Raw genomic sequence first — 17,078 nt, forward strand, 5'->3', positions numbered from 1 at the left:
CAAATAAAAATATAAGGTCGATGTATAAAGGAACTGTTGTTTGGCAATTTTGAGTATAACATGTATCATTCTTAAAAATATTGTTTCCGATTCTGCTATATTGATTGAATAATTAATTCACATGAAATAATAGCGTACATGTAACCATTTACACGTTAGAAAAATAAAAAAACACAATTTTGTTTAGAATTGTTCATTTTTATATTTTTGAAATGCGTATAATAACACATAATTTAGAATAAAGGCATATAATAAAAAATAAAGTAAATTTAAAAGAGAAAAAAAGAGAAAATATCTAATAACAATAATAATAATTATAATAAAATATACCAAAAAAGAGAATAATGTTAAACATTGTTTTGTTTTTTAAATCTATGTTTATACACAAAAATCATACATTCTACAAAGATTTAAGAGAGAAGAAGGAATGCAAAAAGTTTTTTTTTTTTAATAATGTTTCGATTATCTTTGAATATATATTTTTTTGTGGTTCTTTGTAGTATTTTAAACTTATTTTTCTTCTTAATCTTTTAGGTTTTTTTGTTTTTGTTTTTCAAAGTACAAAAGTCACAATTCACTGTATATCTTCATAATTTATGTTTTTTTTGTTAAATAAAGTTGTTTGCATACATTTTTTTTTTATTTTCATAAATACTCTATGAATGTTTGTATGTGTTTGTGTTTGGGTGTGTGTATTTATTTATATAGTTTTAATTATATTACAAAAAAAAAATATTTAAAAATATTATAAACTTGGGAGAAATGAATTTAATAATTTTGTTGAGTCTTTTTCTTTTTTTTTTATAAATTTATTTTTCATATATAATATACATAATGAACTGTTGGTTATCTTTTCTTTTTTGGGTTTGATAGGATTTTTACTCATTATTGGATAATGTTTACATTTATTTGCAATAGACTGACTTTAAGACAATAACAGTGATAATCTTTGAATAGAATAAATATTATTTCTTGTTTTTTTTTTTGTTTTTGTTGGTTGTATTTTTGTTGTTGTTGTTTTTGTTCCTCCAAAGGACTTGAATTAGTTAAGATTATTAAAGTTCTTTAAGAGCATTCAAGGATTGACGTAGGAATTCATATTGCGCCTTTGCATGTTTGATTTCCAATTCAGCTAACTCTACGAGACTGTGGAAAAATACAAAATTAATAAGTTTTATATCTTAAAAACAAAATAATATAAATGTTTACCCTTTTTTAAAAGCTGCTACACGACGATTGCGAAAGCTTACAAGTTCTTCTTTGCCGCAGGCAGATATTGATTCAAATTTTTCGCACGCTTCAGCTTGAGCTGCTTCAGCCTAAAATTAAGTTAAAAGTTAAGTCACGGAATAAACTCCTTGAATTAGTTCAATGCTACAAAAACAACATAAGGATTTAAAAAGAAGAAAAATATCGTGTAGTTTGATTCTGATTGGTTTGTGTGGACGTGGACAATCAATTTACATTTTCCAATAAGGAGTTTTCTTTAACAAAATGCAAGTAATCGTGTCTTAAATCAATTTTCGCTTGTAAAATAAAATGATATACGCGCTTGTAAAACTGAAAAACGACGAACTCAAAATGCCACTTAAAAACTTCCTTAATCCCATTGACATACTCATTGTTTTTTCAAGCTTACGTTTTTCCTACTCAACCCGGAAAGCATTAACCCATTTAACCATTTCTTGGCTATTCAAACACTGTTGTACAAAAATTTTCGTTGAAATCTCGTTAGTCGCTTAAGAGAAAATTAGAAATCAAGAAAACAGTTCTGGGATAGGTACCGTTTATAACGGTTATACAAATATATTTTTTTGTTTTCTAAAGTAAGACTATCGACCCAACAGGAGCAAATATATATGCATAAATATTCAGCCATTGTAATTCCTGAGACAACTACCACCGCCCAGTAGAGTTTAAATTTATACCGCGATCAGTTAAGAACAACAAAGCGGTCTGAATATATTGGATGAGCACATAATTTCAATGGACAAGGAAGAAGCAGTTAACTTTCCGACACCCAGTCGGCATACTACCGTGGCTAAACGCCAACCAAACCAACCCAACTCAACCAATTCTAAAACTGGACATCCAGGTCCAAATACTCCGAGGACAACCTTGTCAGCAGCCTTTTTAAATTAAGTTTATCTATGAATAATATTTGTTTATATTTTATAACTAAGTCTTTGTATAAGGTAAGGCTCCCCCCAGCCCTGTGCCTAAAAAATTTTGTATCAATCGTTGTATCTTAGAAATAAGTTGATTTTAAGTCAATTGTAAATAACAAGTTCATAAACTAAATTGAATTGAAATTGAACTGACATTTTATCTAAAACATTTAGTTCACCATGAATCGCCATCGAATCACAAGTAGAAATCGTGGAGCTGAAAATCAATACGGGAAGAACGAAGTGAAAGTGGCCACAAAAAAGTGTCTTTATAAGGGTGAAAAAACATTTTTTTGGAATTGTGAATTCAATTTTCGAATTCCTCGGAAAATTCTACACAATTTCATAATGATTCTTTATAAAAGAGTGACCCCAAAAAAAAGTTCTAGCTACATGAAAAAGTATAAACCAAATCTGCAAAAAAGAGGTGTACCTACAGAGGGTTAAGCTCTCAAAAAAAATATTTCTCAAAAGCCGGTAGAGAAAGTAAAGAGTTTTTAATATCTTGGTTTTGGTATTGGTCTCTATTGAAGTCGAAATCGAATAAGACATATTGGGAAGGAAAAGGCTGCGTTGGTGATCCTGTCCAATATTTGGAGGAATAATTCTTTCAGCTTAAATACTAAGGTATGCCCGTACCTTCTAAATGTTTAATACGTACTGCTTTATGGATGCAGAACTTGGAGAGTAACATCTGCTTCAAACGTTCATAAATAGTATTTTCTACGTCCAGTCTTATATTGATAGGAGAACGGGACATAAATTAATTGAATTTATAATAGAAATACGTAAATAACCCTGAAAAAGCAGCAGCTCCATTACAAGCCAAGCAATACAGTAGAATTCGTTCAACTTGGAAAGATCTGGAGAGACCTGAAGTGCATCTTCGAAAACCGGACACGATGGCGCAGGTATAGCTGAGGCCCTATTTCTCATAAGAGATCACTCACGGACTTAAAGGCGGACATATGTAAGTAATTATCAGCCCTATCGGCAATCTCACGTGAGAAATTTCCCCGGGAGTAGGTTTTCTCTCCCGGGAATTTTTCTCCTTATCGGCAATCTCCATCGGAATTTCGTTTTCGGGAAAGAAGTACAGCCAACTCAACAAAACAAAAAAACCTTCGAACACATGTCTTCGAAAATTTTGACAACTCTAATTTGATTGTATTTAGTGCACAAAAACAATAAAAATGTTTAATAGTCAATATTTATATAATTTTTTTCTTTGGTGTTGATTTGTGGATTTTTATTCAATAATTTTTTTTATTTTTTGCCCATTAGTTTTGTGTTTTTAATTTTAATTAAAGAATCAATCAATAAAGTTTTTTAAGCTTTGTTTTTTTTTTTTGACATGATAAACAAATAACTGAAATAAATTGAGGCATTCCACATAATTTGATCATTTCTTCGACCAAAGCAGCAAACTAATGCTCTCGGAATGGTCTCATTTAGTTCCATGCTTCTTTTTTTTTTAAGGTTTTCTTATATTTTATTTTTGTCTACTATTTTGCGTTATCCAGTTGCAATATCATTTGCTTTTTGTTGGATTAAGGAAGTAAGTAATTTAATATTTTTAACAGAATATTTTGAAAGAAAAACACGTACATTTTGGCTTCAAAATATCTGTTCCCCATAAAAAATATGATAGAAATACTTCGGGGGAGAAACTTCATTCCCGATAGGTATTTTTGTGTGGGAATTTTTTCCTACGAAATTTTTCCATTCAAAAAGTATTGCCGATACCGATTTTTCGGAATAGAGAAATTTTTCCAGGGAAATTGTATTGCCGATAGGGCTGTATATCTTGGGATTTCGTGTATGTAAAATTTTTACAATTCTAAAAAAAATTAACATAAACTCTCTAAAAAATTATGCAAATGTTGTATTACATACAGATACTACACGTGCAGAGCCTTAAATCAAAAACCAAAAAAAAAAAGTGTACAAAATTCCAATATAATAATTCTACGAATTACTTATTCAAAAAAGTGCTCTTAATGGAAATGATATGAAAATAGAAAAAACGAAATCTGGATTTTTTGATGCAAACAAAAAACAAATACAAAATGAAATTAAAACCAAAAATATGTATGTATTTCGAAAGAAGAATGAAAATGAAGACGACAATACCTCTTGTACTTCCAAAGGCTGCATACATTTGATTGTAATTTGTGACAAAACAGAATATTTTTTTTTTTTTAATATTTGTGATGATTTTTTTTAGGACAAACAAATGTGCGGGCGAAAGAATTTGAATTAAGAAAAAAGAGGTTATAAGTAGAGAAGAAGACTTTTAAAAAACATTTTTATAAAGAAAACTTACCGCATGGACGTCTTTGTTTTTCGCTCGAACTTTTTCGAGATTACGATTGGCTGCTTCATACGCAGCCAAACATCTTAAACGACGAATAAGTAATGCTTTTGCAGCATCACTATCCCTTTGGTAATATCTGAGAGTGTCGCCAAGTTTTAAATCTTGATCACTGGCTACTCTGGATTCGAAATGCTAAAATATAAAAATAATATAATTAATCCCACTCTTTAAAAGTAAGTAAAAAAAATTACCTTAATTTTTTCAAAAACTTCAGCAGTTTTAGCATAAAATGTTTCCATTGTGCCCTTCTCTGCTATTGATAATTGCATCAAAGAATTCGAAACCTTCTGATGACACTCGGCTACTTCTCTGTGTTTTTGTGTCATTTTTTCTGTTCGAGCTGCTGCTTCTTTCAAATGACCATGATATTCCGAAAGGAATTGCAATTCATTTTCGAAAAAGTCATTCACATCACGAACAGTTGCTCCCAATAGAATTTCATCGGTTGTCTTGCCTAACGATCTAACAAAGCCACCAAAGAGTGCCATTTTCTTGCGTGGTTTGGCACACAAATCTTGGTCATATTCGAGAAATACTTTTAAGTGTTGGTCTAAGCGAAAAACTGGATGTTGGGCGAGACGTGTTAAGAATACTTCGTGCATTGCTACAGTTTTCTTAAATGTTGCAAGGTATTCACTAGGAAAAAAAATAATAAAAAAGAATAAGTTTATGGAAATGCATGTTAGGCATAGATCTAAATCCATAGTTTATAACAGCAGGAGATTTTAATATATGTAGATTGGGTGAATACATAAAATATTTATTCAAAAAACATGAAAAAAAACTATTGAAACTGAAAATAGTTACTCGGGAAAAGTATAATCATGGATGCATTCAACATTATTACTAGTCCCCTGATTTTTAAAATTGTAAATTTTTAAATGATATCAAGACTCTTCCCATTCACTTGGAAAGAATCCATAGTTACTCTTATCGAAAAAATAAAATAAAAGGTACAGACAAAAGCGAAAACTTCCGACCAATCAACGATCTTCCCGTCTACGAAAAGGTTACTGACAAAGTAGTCCATTCACAGCTTTTATTATTTTCGAAGAAGATTATTTCAAAAAAAAAAAAATGTTATGCGAGTCCGCACTAAAAAATAGTAAGCTGTAAAGAAGATAGCTGAAAAAAGATTGTGCTTGCTGTTTTTCTCGGCCTAAAAGGAGCTTTTGAGGTAATAATACTATTGCATAAACTGCAGAATTGGTTTGATTGCAACCTATCTAATAGAACACAAAAAACATCTGTGAGTATTGTCAAGCAGCGTCGTCGAAACAATTTACGTAGTTCGATTCTAGGCGCTCTGTTATTTATCATATACATCAACTATATTACAGAAGTTATCAATTCCCAAATTGTGCTCTTTGCCGTAATGCACTTATTTTCATATCAGGAAAAAACGCCGAAGATTACGCGAAATATCTACAAGAGAACATCAGAAGAATCCGCGAATGGTTGAAAGCGAACAAATTAAAACTGAATGTGGGGAAATCGAAATGCGTGGCTCTTAATTTCCAGAAATATCCATTTTAAATTATTTAAAAATGTGTAACAACCACTACTTATATGCATTTTCTATAATTGTATTCAATGTACATAATGTAAGTTTTGACTTTTGGGTCATTAAAAAATTCATATTGGGGTCAGCTATAGCAAAATGTTTCGACGCACTTATTTTGGAAAATGAAAATTTTCAAAAATTAAAATTCTTACCCCTCTTGACTACAACCTGACTGGTTAGGCAATTGAAAAATCATCGTGTAACCCGGCACTAAGAAGGGATCTTAGAGACAAATCAAATTCTTTGTCTCTTCAAACGCATATGTAAGTGCACATGAACATTTTGATCTCATATTAACGTTAATGAATATTATTATAAATTATATTATAATTCACAGAGATTTGTTCAAAATGTTCGCCTATCCATTCAAAAACAAATAAATGATCCCTAAAACGAGATTTATTTAGCTATCGTTTATTTATTGACGATTATTGACTTACACAAAAAAAAAAAACAATTCCAATTTCGGGAGGCAAACCTCGGCCACCCGATTTTGAGGCAACTACTAGCTCTCCTAGTCCCTAGAATAATACGACTTCTAAGGATACAAAAACTTTTATCTATATGAACTGTTTTGGAAATATTGAATGAGGGATGATTTAAATAGCTTTACAGATTCCCGAACAGTGAGACGATTATCGCCTTTTTGATTATCTTTTAAAAAATAACGAAATGACCCCCTGATTTTTTAAGTTGTACTAAATTCCACCTAGAACAATTTCTTTAACAGTCCGTTAATATTTACTATGTTTATAAAAACTTTAAGAGCTATGAAGGACCTTAACTAACAATTTATCTGTAATAATCTCATCGTTTAAGCGAGATTTAGGAAAACGTTACTTTGACATATCCTGACACATTTCAAAAGAAATTGCTATTCTAATACTTTACGTAAAAACTTCGTTTATAGCACAATTTTCAATAAGACCTAGCTCAGAGGGTTGGTAATACTGAACATCGTCAGCGAACATTTATGCACATCTCCGTACCTTATAAGACAAGGAATATCATTTAAATAAGCAGAGAATAAAAGTGGTCCTAAAATGGATCCTTGAGGAACACATTGGGACAACGAAAGGAATTCAGAAGCCGTAGTTCCGTAGTTTATATCATTATGATATAAAGTTCTTTGTGACTAAGAGCCAATAAACATCAGTTAAGGCTTATTCTTACGAATAAACGTACTCCAGGACGAATCTAACAAAAGTTACTAATAGCTGTTTTGCAATCAAAGGACCGGAAAACTGACGTGACTCTGTTTGTTTGATGAACAACAATTGAAAAGCTGTTTCTTACTTTTAAATGACTCAATACAATTTTTGGCAAATTCTATGATAAAAGTCATGGTAGATTGGCCTGTCCTAAATCCTTGTTGATTTAGGACAGTGACTGATTTAACATAGAAACACAAAAATTCACAAATAATAGCCTCAAAAAGATTAGGAATAACCGACTTTACTATAGGTCTATTATATTCGAACCAATTTTTTTTTCCCTCCTTATGTTGGGAAATAATAAATGATTTTTTCCATATACAAGGAAATACACAAGAAGTCAACGACAAATTAAAAAGTAGAGAAAGAGGTGAAAATAATTGACTTGCACATTTTTTATAACAATAGAAAGTATAACATCAGGACCAAGTATACAATTATTGTCGTCAAGATAAGATGTAAACTATGAAATATTGTCAGTGTTTATACCAAAGTTTATATCAGTCAAGTATGAAAAAGGTTTCAAAAAGTCATAACTTTGTAAATTTTCGTCAGATTTTTTAAGGATCAAAGTATCGCAGTTGTTAGTATCACAGTTAAAGGCGCTTTGAAAAAAAATTGATAGGAAAGGTGAAAAATGGTAAAACAAGTATATAACGACAACTTACGCTTCTAATTCCGATTTCATCTTTTTAAATTCTTCTCTAGTCATATTGCCTTCGCCTTCACCCAACCGCTGCAATTTTTCTCGCGATGCATCAAAATCTGGCCTTGGCGGACATGGTGGAATCTAAAGAGGAAATAAATTTCAAATAAAATATGATGTCACCCAAAGTATACGAAACGAATACCGGAAATGCAAACAAACAAATTATTAAAAAAATCAATAAAAATGCACTTACAATATAACCAGCATAATCCTCATTCTCTTCAAAACGGTCATGCAGCCAAACGAATTCTTCATGCTGTCGAACTACCAGCATATCTGACTTGCTATAGCCTGGCAAGTTTGTTCTTGTGTGCACAGTAAACTTAACTTTATCCTTCTCACTGAGAGCATCCGATATGTCTACGAGGAGGCTATTTTCTGAGAGTTGTTGAGGAGGCGTAGCCGCCGCCTGTTGCCCTGCTGCTGTTGATGAAGCTGAATCACCAGGGTTCGCTCCACCAACTGCTCCTGGCCCCGCTCCTTGTGAAGGTGCAACTAAAGGACTAGATGATGAGGCTATATCTAAAGTCTGATTACTTGAGATGGTTAGATTCTCTATGCCAGTGGCTTCATCAGTTCCGTCCTGTAATCATAATAAACCCACAAAATTACTAACATAAAAAACGCCCTAAGGAAACTGATAAGAAAGTTTGGAAACATTTATTTTTGGGTTGTTTTTGATTGCAAAACTGTTGCTCCAAAAGCAAGAGTATTTTGTGTTAGTTACGCCCTTAAACAACAATAGCAATTAACAACATTCCATTGGTTTGAGTTGAAATCAAGAAAACAAACTTATTCTTGAAACAATTTGGATTGGAATTGATTTTTTTGGAAAAATACGAAACTACTTGGTTCTTACCATCATTTTGAAGCGTTTTTATATTATTTATAAAAACAAATCTTATTTCAAAAAAAGAAAATGCAAAATTTTTTTTTATTAGTCAGCCGAGTCAGCACTTTAGCTTTTTTAGCACCAAGACGAGCGATAAGAGAATGCTTTTTTTAATCTTTTTGTTTAATGTTTTCCGCTATGAGTTTGGAGCGATAAAACAAACAGAATTTTTGTGTATAGAAAATATAAAAAATCAAAAAAATAAAAAACACACTCGTATCAGAGAGATTATTGCGCTAAGCCGCGGCCTGATGTTTGATAGAGTTTGGATGGAGGAGGTATAATTTTTGTATTTCGATTTTTTTTCTTTTATTATTTTTTATTTTTCTTTGATTTTACATCTTTTGTGTGACGTTGAAAAAACTTATCGTTGTTTATTCTTTGATAATGACATTTAGCATATATTGGACTTTTTGTTGCTTTGTTTATATATCAAAATGGAATGTCAGATAATTCGAAATTTCGAAGTAGAAACAGCTGATTTAAGGGGTAGTTTTGTGGGTAGATTTTGGATTTACGGTGTGAACGTGTTCAATGAATTTTAAGATATTTAGGGTCAATGGGTGCGTTCACGTACCGATCCAAGGGTATCCGGATACCTTTGTGTTGTTGTAATCCCATATAAAATCTCAGCTGATCGATCAGCTGTGTTGACAAGCAAAAAAATCCAAAGGTATCCTAAAAATTTCTGGATTCTCGTGTATCTTATGGGAGATTTGATGAACAGCTGATTCGTGTTCACAAACGTATCGGATACTTAGGTATCTTGGATAGGGTATCTGTGCGTACGTGAACGCACCCAATGTGGGTAAAAGTCTGTTCAGCGAGGATTTTTCTAGATCAGAACAGGACAGGACATCACAGTTTCGTGAGAAACGTCAGATCAAGTTAGAACAGTCATTTAAACGTCAGTTGTCAAAAAAAAAAAAAAAAAACAAATTGTAAATTATATGAATTTTTTGCTTATCGGTTCTCGTTAGTTTTATCTATTTTTTGAGTTTTTACTGCGGAAAATATAATTAAAAATTGTTTTTAGTTAGAGAAACCACGAGCACCCGAGAAATATTCGCACAATTAAATCAAAACAAAAAGAAAAAAATGACAGCTTTGCTTTTGACACTTCTCACGAGTCTGTTCTAACCTGATCTGACTCAAAACCAAGAACAGAAAATCCTGTTCTAAACTGTTCTTGTTTTGTCAATGAACAGGAAACTAGAACAGTTCAGCACAGAAAAAATCTCAATGAACAGCAAAAAGCTGTACTTTTCTGCCTAGAACAGTCCAGCACAGCGTCAGTGAACAGACTTAAAATGTAAACAATTTCATGTCTTTTTTGTCTTTCGACTTTAGATTTTTATATGTTTTCACGGAACAACTTCAATGGTATCTTCAAATGCAAATATGAAATGATGGCAATTCTTCTTTATAAATATAAATAAATATTTCCCAAATTGTTTACATTACTGTCAAATATGGCATGTTTACAAATACCCCACCATGTTTGTGTTTTTTTTACAAATTCGGGGTAAATGTAAACGGTGGTTTAAAATTTAGAATTTTCTCTTTATCATATGGATAACAACTTGAAAAACGTTCAAGAATGTATTTGTCAGCTATTACATGAAGCTTCAAGAGGCTTGACTCTTTTTTCGAATTTTCTTTTGATAATCATTCTGTGAGGCGCGTACTATTACACGATGCCTCTTGAGTCAAAGACTCAAATTTGACATTTCTCTTTTGATCTAAGTATTGTTGTTGTTGTATTCCACCAGGAAGCAAAAAGAATGAAAGGGAATGTTGAAAAAAGAAAGAGTGGACAAAGAAACGTCAAAAAAGAGTCTCAGAATTTTAGCCCACGACTCTCAGGTCGGATAATTTTTTGTTTGATCTTCTATCTCTTTTGCACTCATTAGTTTTGAAAAGAGGCGCGCCTCTTGAGGCTTCATGTAATAGCTGACTTTGACAAAAACTTTTTCAAACCCTTCAAGCAAGAAAACGGAGTTCAGAAAAGACACCCCGACCTCCGACCGCGAAAGACGGGGTTGCACTCACACACTTGCAATTTTTTGTATATGAACACAAAGTCGAAGGAGAAATCGTGGTGAAAAAACCAATACATATAAAGTCGGCTCCGCGGTGATTCTAATTTCCATACTAATTTGAGCCGCCTTCGGACCAGTCTCTGCCTCGAAGTCGGACTCAGCTCCACCTGAGGCAGAGCGGATTCGGACCGAGGTCGGACCTGTTTGCTTGAAGGGAATTCCAATAAAAGTTTTTGTTTTCTTCCTTTGATTCTTTATACAGGGTGTCCCAAAAGTTAACGTCGAAACGAAAACGGTAGATAGGGTAGGTGGTGACAGTAATCAGAAAAATAATAAAAAAAATCGCAGCCATACCCGACTAACAATTTTGCTTCTATAAAGCTTTACAGGTGCTATAGTTGCCTGTGTAAAGCTTTATAGAAGCAAAATTGTTTGTAGGGTATATTTTGGGAGTTATGGGCATTTGAAAAAAAGTCGAAAAAAATGGTCACCCTGTGACGGTTTTTCATGTGCCGTGACTTCAAATCATAATTTTTCTCATTTTTTTCTTTTGTTACGGAACCTTGAATAACCCTGCTATCAAATGCATTCAAAAATTTTAACTCAGCTGCATCATTTTTAAAGAAAATATTACTTTTTTACCCAACTTAGTACTAAAAAATTTAAAGAAAATATTACTTTTTTACCCAACTTAGTACTAAAAAATTTTACATGACTGTAATTCAATGAGCCGTAGTGTAAAAAAAATGCACTACGATGTTTCGGCAAGTTGCCTTAAAAGTTGGTGTGTTCAATTCTCTTTTCAAAATGGTACAACATTGTTGGGAATATTCCATAAATAACCGAGATAAATTTTTTTTCTTAAGAAATCCGACTTTTTTATGAGGTAATTTTTCCATATTATTCAAGTTTTGTACCCTTTCAGAATATTTAAGTTATTTTTATTAAAACCAATAATTTCAGCAAAAATATATGTTTATATTTACCCCCAGAATACGTTGTTTACATTTACCCATTATGAAAAATATTCTGGGGTAAATGTAAACACATGCAAATCGACATAAATGTCCTGTATTTTAAAATTTGCTTGTATCGCATAGAATCTACATCAAAATTAAAAACAAAAAAGTATTTGCAAATTATACTGACTTAATTGAATCTGCAAAAATATTTAATTTTTCTGAAAGACTAAAGGCTTAACTACATACACCACTTTTTCAAAAAGTACAAAAGTGAAAAGATTTTTTTTCTGGCTATCGCAATTGTTTTGTGATAAAGAGTATACAAAATGTTTTTTAGGCCAAAAAATAAGCTTTCTGTATCATTTGTTTTAATTTTTCATCACGAGAAACTATACAAAAATGCGTTTGAAAATTTTCACTTTTGTACTTTTTCACTTTTTGAGCCAATGTAGTTAAGCCTTAACGACTTGTATGGCACTTTAAAAAATTATCTTTCACGGAAAACACGCTCGTCGAATGAATTCTCTCTTGACAGCAATGAGCTTGACGTATAAGTTAAAGGATACATGCGTCCGCGATTTGTACTTATGTATGCATCAAAGAGATTTAACTTAAGCTTGTTATGAGCCATGTTTTCATTTACCCCTGTTTACATTTACCCACATTGACCCTATTGAATTTTATGCCGCACGATAGGTCGGTCGACTAGGATTTTTCTATAGGGAATGTCACTTTTTTAGTCACCTGCGACTTACGTTCACACGAGTCGAAAAGCTTCGCCGCATGGCAAAAATCGACTCGTGAAAAGTCCGCATTATTTTTAAAAAATTTAATGTCTACCCGACCAGAAGTAGGATGTAGTTTTGGAACGACGATAAGACAATGTCATTTTCTATTGACGAGATTTAAGAATCAGATTTTTGAATCTGAAGAGAGGTGGAAAAAGTGGAAAATTTCATTTTCAAACATTTCAGATTCAAAAAAATTAATCTGATGGGGTTTTCGTTTGGTACAAAAATCAATTTATTTTTTGATTTAGATCTGTCAAAAAACTGATTTGTTCAATTTTTGCCTTCGTTTGGTCAAAAAAATTAATTTATTTTTTGATCTTTGACCAATTTTCCAGATCTGGATTTTTCGGCAGATTAACCCCTCTTTTACTAACACCACTCTGCACTATTGTTGACATCCATTCTTTGATAAGTTTTTTTGTTGATTATAATTTATTTAGGTTTCAAGAAAGAATTAAAATTGTTTTGAGTTCAAAACATTTTTAAAAAGGTTTTTTTCATATGAAAAGATTTCGTACAAATTTAAAAAAAGATTTCATATTGGGCTTTTAAGCCAAACGTCAGTGTCGAAGAAAAAAAAAACATAAAAAAATACTTTTGACATTTCAATTTTGAGGAAAAGTGGCGTGTATTATGCATGTATGTTTTTGTTTTGATTTGATTGGTTGGTTTTTTCTTGTACTTCTTTAATAAACAGTTATGATAGAAAGGAAAAAGACAAAGACAGCCCAATTCTATTTGCAAGGAAATATGTAGCGGTTCGGGTAGCGGTATGGGTACTTGTATAAAAAAAAATTCCACAGCTGAATATTTGAAATTTCAACAATTTTTTTGAAAAATAATTAAATTTTTTTTGGTAACAAAATAATTAATTTTATTTTAAACAAAACTGCAGCAGTGGCAATATTCGTCCCACAGAGGTTAAAGTATTTTTAATTACGGCCTTTTGGAAAAAAAAGATCAAAAATGGAGCTGTTTCCACCCGGTTCCCTAATATTGGCATTTTTCAACTTTACTATTATTTCGATTAACAACTATCAGCTGCTAGTTGATAAATACTGAAATTTTAAATTTTTAAAACCGGTCAATTTTTCTAATTTTTCAATTAGATTTCAATTAAAAACGGTTGGTACCATTCTCCGTTTTCACAACTTCTGTTAATTAAGTAGGGTAGAAGGGGGAGGATTTGCCAGGATTTAGGAAAATTGACTTAACGCAAAGTTTTGACGTTTGTTTTAATTTTTTTATATCTGATATTATTATTGACCTTATTATCTTCACTTAAATATTTTTTTCATTCTGATATATTAATTGTTTCTATTTTTAATAATTTATTCAAAAAAACAAAAAGTGATGTGGCAAAGCCTCCCCAGGCGGGAGGCTTTGCCACGGGGGTGGGGAGGGATTGCCAGTTACCTAAATATAAAAGTTAATACAAATAAAACCAATAATCATAAACAAAACTTCTTTTTAGCTGAAAATACGAAGAACTGATTGATTTTGTAGGATCCTGCCATCCTCTTTTGAAAAAGCTCCTTTCTGGCAAATGTACCCCATGGGGTGCATTTGCCAGAGCAAAACCTACCCAAAAACAAATGGCAAATGTACCCCACAAGCTAATCTTTCGAAAATTTACTTATAACTTTTTTATAAGTTAAGCAGTAAAAAAATCACTTCTACACAGCATAGTACACATAATTTTCAAAAGATATTTGTATGACAAAGTAATTTAACAAGACAAATATTAAAAATTTACGACGCTTATGTACCCTCATATTTTGGTTCTCAACATTAAAAAACTAACACAAGCGTCTAATTTATTTCGTGTCCAGCCAATAGCTGTCAAACTTTGTGGAAAGTTTGCAATCATAAATGTGCAACAGAAAATTATTTTTCGGTATTTAATATTCTTTTGGTTTGGAAAAAAACCTGGGCTGGCAAAGGCACCCCATTGGCAAATGCTCCCCCTTCTACCCTAATAAGATATCGAAATTAAATTTTTGTCAACTATCTATTGAGGCTATGAGAACAATAGTGGTGTTAGCCATAAAATTCAGTTTTTTGAGTGCCATTAAGTTTTGAATTAAAATAGATACAATAAAGAGACCCATTTTTATGAAAAACTCATTTTTGAAAAAAAGTGGATAGCGCCACAATTTTTTATATTTCCTCAATTGATAATTGTAAATCTCAACAAGGGTGTTTAGTTACTATATGTATATATGTATATGTCAGTATCCCTGAAAAGGGATACTAAGTCAAGAATAGAACAATTTGCAGTAAAATTTTTTTGTAAAAAGAAAATCCACATACGCCACAGTGACCCAGATTTTTTCTCTGCATGAACTTCTGATTAAAAATAAATTAAGATTCTAAATGACACAGACAAATTCCATTTGCACTCTTAAAACATAGGGTCCAATTGATGTAACGTGAGTTACCAATTTAATTTTTTTGTTAGCAAAATTTGCTAAGCTAAAAAGCATTTAATGCTAAAAATAAGATTTTTTTATAAAGTTATGAAAGTAATGGGTAAGCTACAAAATGTGGATAGAAAAAGTTAATACCTTACAATTCTGTAATCAAAAGCATTTGGCCCAATTTTGTATGCATACGGACCTTTTTCCAAACGACTTCACCGTTTTCACAAAAATGTTTAAACAGACTCAACATAAATCGAAAATACAATTTTCAAAAAGAATCTCTGTGATTAAATTTGCTTTTAAATTAATTTTTCAAAAAACAAGGATAATTTTGTTGGAATTATTCAGCCCTATTCTGTTATTCAATTGACGAGAAAGTCTTAAATAAGAAAGTGTTTAAATGGCAGCAACCAGCAAAAATTACATTTTAAGAAATAGTTTTTTTCTTGAAAATTAACTGAGTTGTAGAAAAATACGGATAGTTTAAACAATTATTTTACCACTACGAAAGGTTTCTAAATTTAATAAGCAAAAAAAATTAAAATAAAAAACAACTTTATTCTTAAGAGCAATTGGTGTGATTTTTTGTGGTTGATCAAAACAGCAAAGCAGTGCAAGCAGAGTGTTCAAATATTTTATTCCAATTTTAATACATTAATTATTTTAGTGTTTGAAAAATAAAGTGCACACTTACATAACTTTTGCTTTGATTCATATATGTTTCAGTTTTACATGTAGGTACATATTTATGTGAATTTAAAAATATGCAATAACTTTTTTTCTAAGCCAATTATAGTAATTTTAATAAAAAACACATTTTCACAAAGTTTTATTTGCTTACTTTTGAATCTATTGAAGGGTTGGTCCTTTCAAATATATTAAATGGCTTACTGGTATCCAAACGTGTCTCAGTTTCTTCGTTGAGCAAGGTATTGGTAATTTTTGCTTTAAAATGTTCAAATAATGCCATTTTATAAAGAACTTAAAAAAAAAAATTAATACACAAAACACAAGGTAGGCAACAAGTTATACATCATTTTATATGTAGACAAATTAGTTATTGCATGATTAGTCAGTTCCGTTACTTCCTAATAACAAAACAACAGATTTAGAAGAGAAACAAATTTGTATTTGTTGAAAAAAAAAAAAACGAACAAAAGAGAGCTATGATCAAGTAAATGGTAAAAATATCGATACAGTGGACTCTATAAATTTTCAGATTTTATAATTTTGTCTACTCAGACATTTTGATTTTTTTAAATTAATCTCTAAAAATTTGGTTATACTCTTATAAATAATGCCAGCTAAAGTAGTAAAGTTAAAATTCATTAAAGAGTTTTGTATTTAATTAACTACAAATAAAAAATAAAATATAATTTTATTAGAAATTTAATTAAAACTTAAAAAATAGTAAAATTGTTTTTAAAATTCCAAAAACATCTTTTAAACTCTAAACCAAATATGCAATTATTTTATTGAAGGCATTAAAAGAATTTTGAGAAAATCAAAGAAATAGTAGCTTTATGTTATAAAAATTTTTAAAACACTAAAAAAAATATTTTGTATGCTATTAAACAGAAATGTTAATCGACAAAAAAAAAACAAAGTTTCAGAAGAATTCATTGCTCCGTTTTCGAAAAATAGATTTTTCAAAAAAAAAATTGTTTTTCAAATCTAAAAATATTTATTTTTGAAAATCTTTGTAAAAGGTTTTTTTACAATTATTATATTTTTACCTTATATGCTACAGTACCTACTCCTATTTTGTTTTTAGTCAAAATCGTGAGAGCCATTTTTTGAGAACAAGGTTACCATTTTGGTAACAAAGCAAATACCGTTATAATTTTGATCATAAAAACAATTGAAATATTAAATCATAGTTAAAAATTAAATTTAAATTCCTCCTCTAGGCGAGCACCCAACACCCTACCAAGTT

At 30.9% G+C, this 17,078-nt stretch overlaps 1 protein-coding gene and 1 long non-coding RNA gene across 6 annotated transcripts; one reads left to right on the forward strand and one right to left on the reverse strand.

Moving 5' to 3' along the window:
• Nucleotides 1-924: 924 nt before the first annotated feature.
• Nucleotides 925-16,987, reverse strand: LOC129908861 (sorting nexin-6). 5 transcript variants are annotated; one of them, XM_055985703.1, is made up of 9 exons: nucleotides 15,984-16,228; nucleotides 15,837-15,923; nucleotides 8,226-8,615; nucleotides 7,992-8,113; nucleotides 4,737-5,181; nucleotides 4,495-4,677; nucleotides 4,302-4,319; nucleotides 1,210-1,319; nucleotides 925-1,146 (listed from the first exon to the last, which is right to left on the reverse strand). In XM_055985703.1, exons 1-9 carry the CDS (start codon nucleotides 16,110-16,112, stop codon nucleotides 1,056-1,058), a joined length of 1,575 nt encoding a protein of 524 aa, XP_055841678.1. In that variant the 5' UTR covers nucleotides 16,113-16,228; the 3' UTR covers nucleotides 925-1,055. The 5 variants fall into 5 exon arrangements, with proteins under 5 accessions (XP_055841678.1, XP_055841911.1, XP_055841826.1 ...); XM_055985936.1 differs by lacking the exons at nucleotides 15,837-15,923; nucleotides 15,984-16,228 and adding an exon at nucleotides 16,879-16,987; XM_055985851.1 differs by lacking the exon at nucleotides 15,837-15,923 and having other exon boundaries at nucleotides 15,984-16,224.
• On the forward strand, nucleotides 1,314-4,500 carry LOC129909190 (uncharacterized). The gene is made up of 3 exons (XR_008771422.1): nucleotides 1,314-3,138; nucleotides 4,067-4,335; nucleotides 4,396-4,500. It is a non-coding gene; the product is annotated as an uncharacterized LOC129909190 (long non-coding RNA).
• Nucleotides 16,988-17,078: the final 91 nt, after the last annotated feature.

The sequence above is a fragment of the Episyrphus balteatus genome, chromosome 1, assembly GCF_945859705.1.
Source record: "Episyrphus balteatus chromosome 1, idEpiBalt1.1, whole genome shotgun sequence".
NCBI classification, from domain to species: Eukaryota; Metazoa; Arthropoda; class Insecta; order Diptera; family Syrphidae; genus Episyrphus; species Episyrphus balteatus.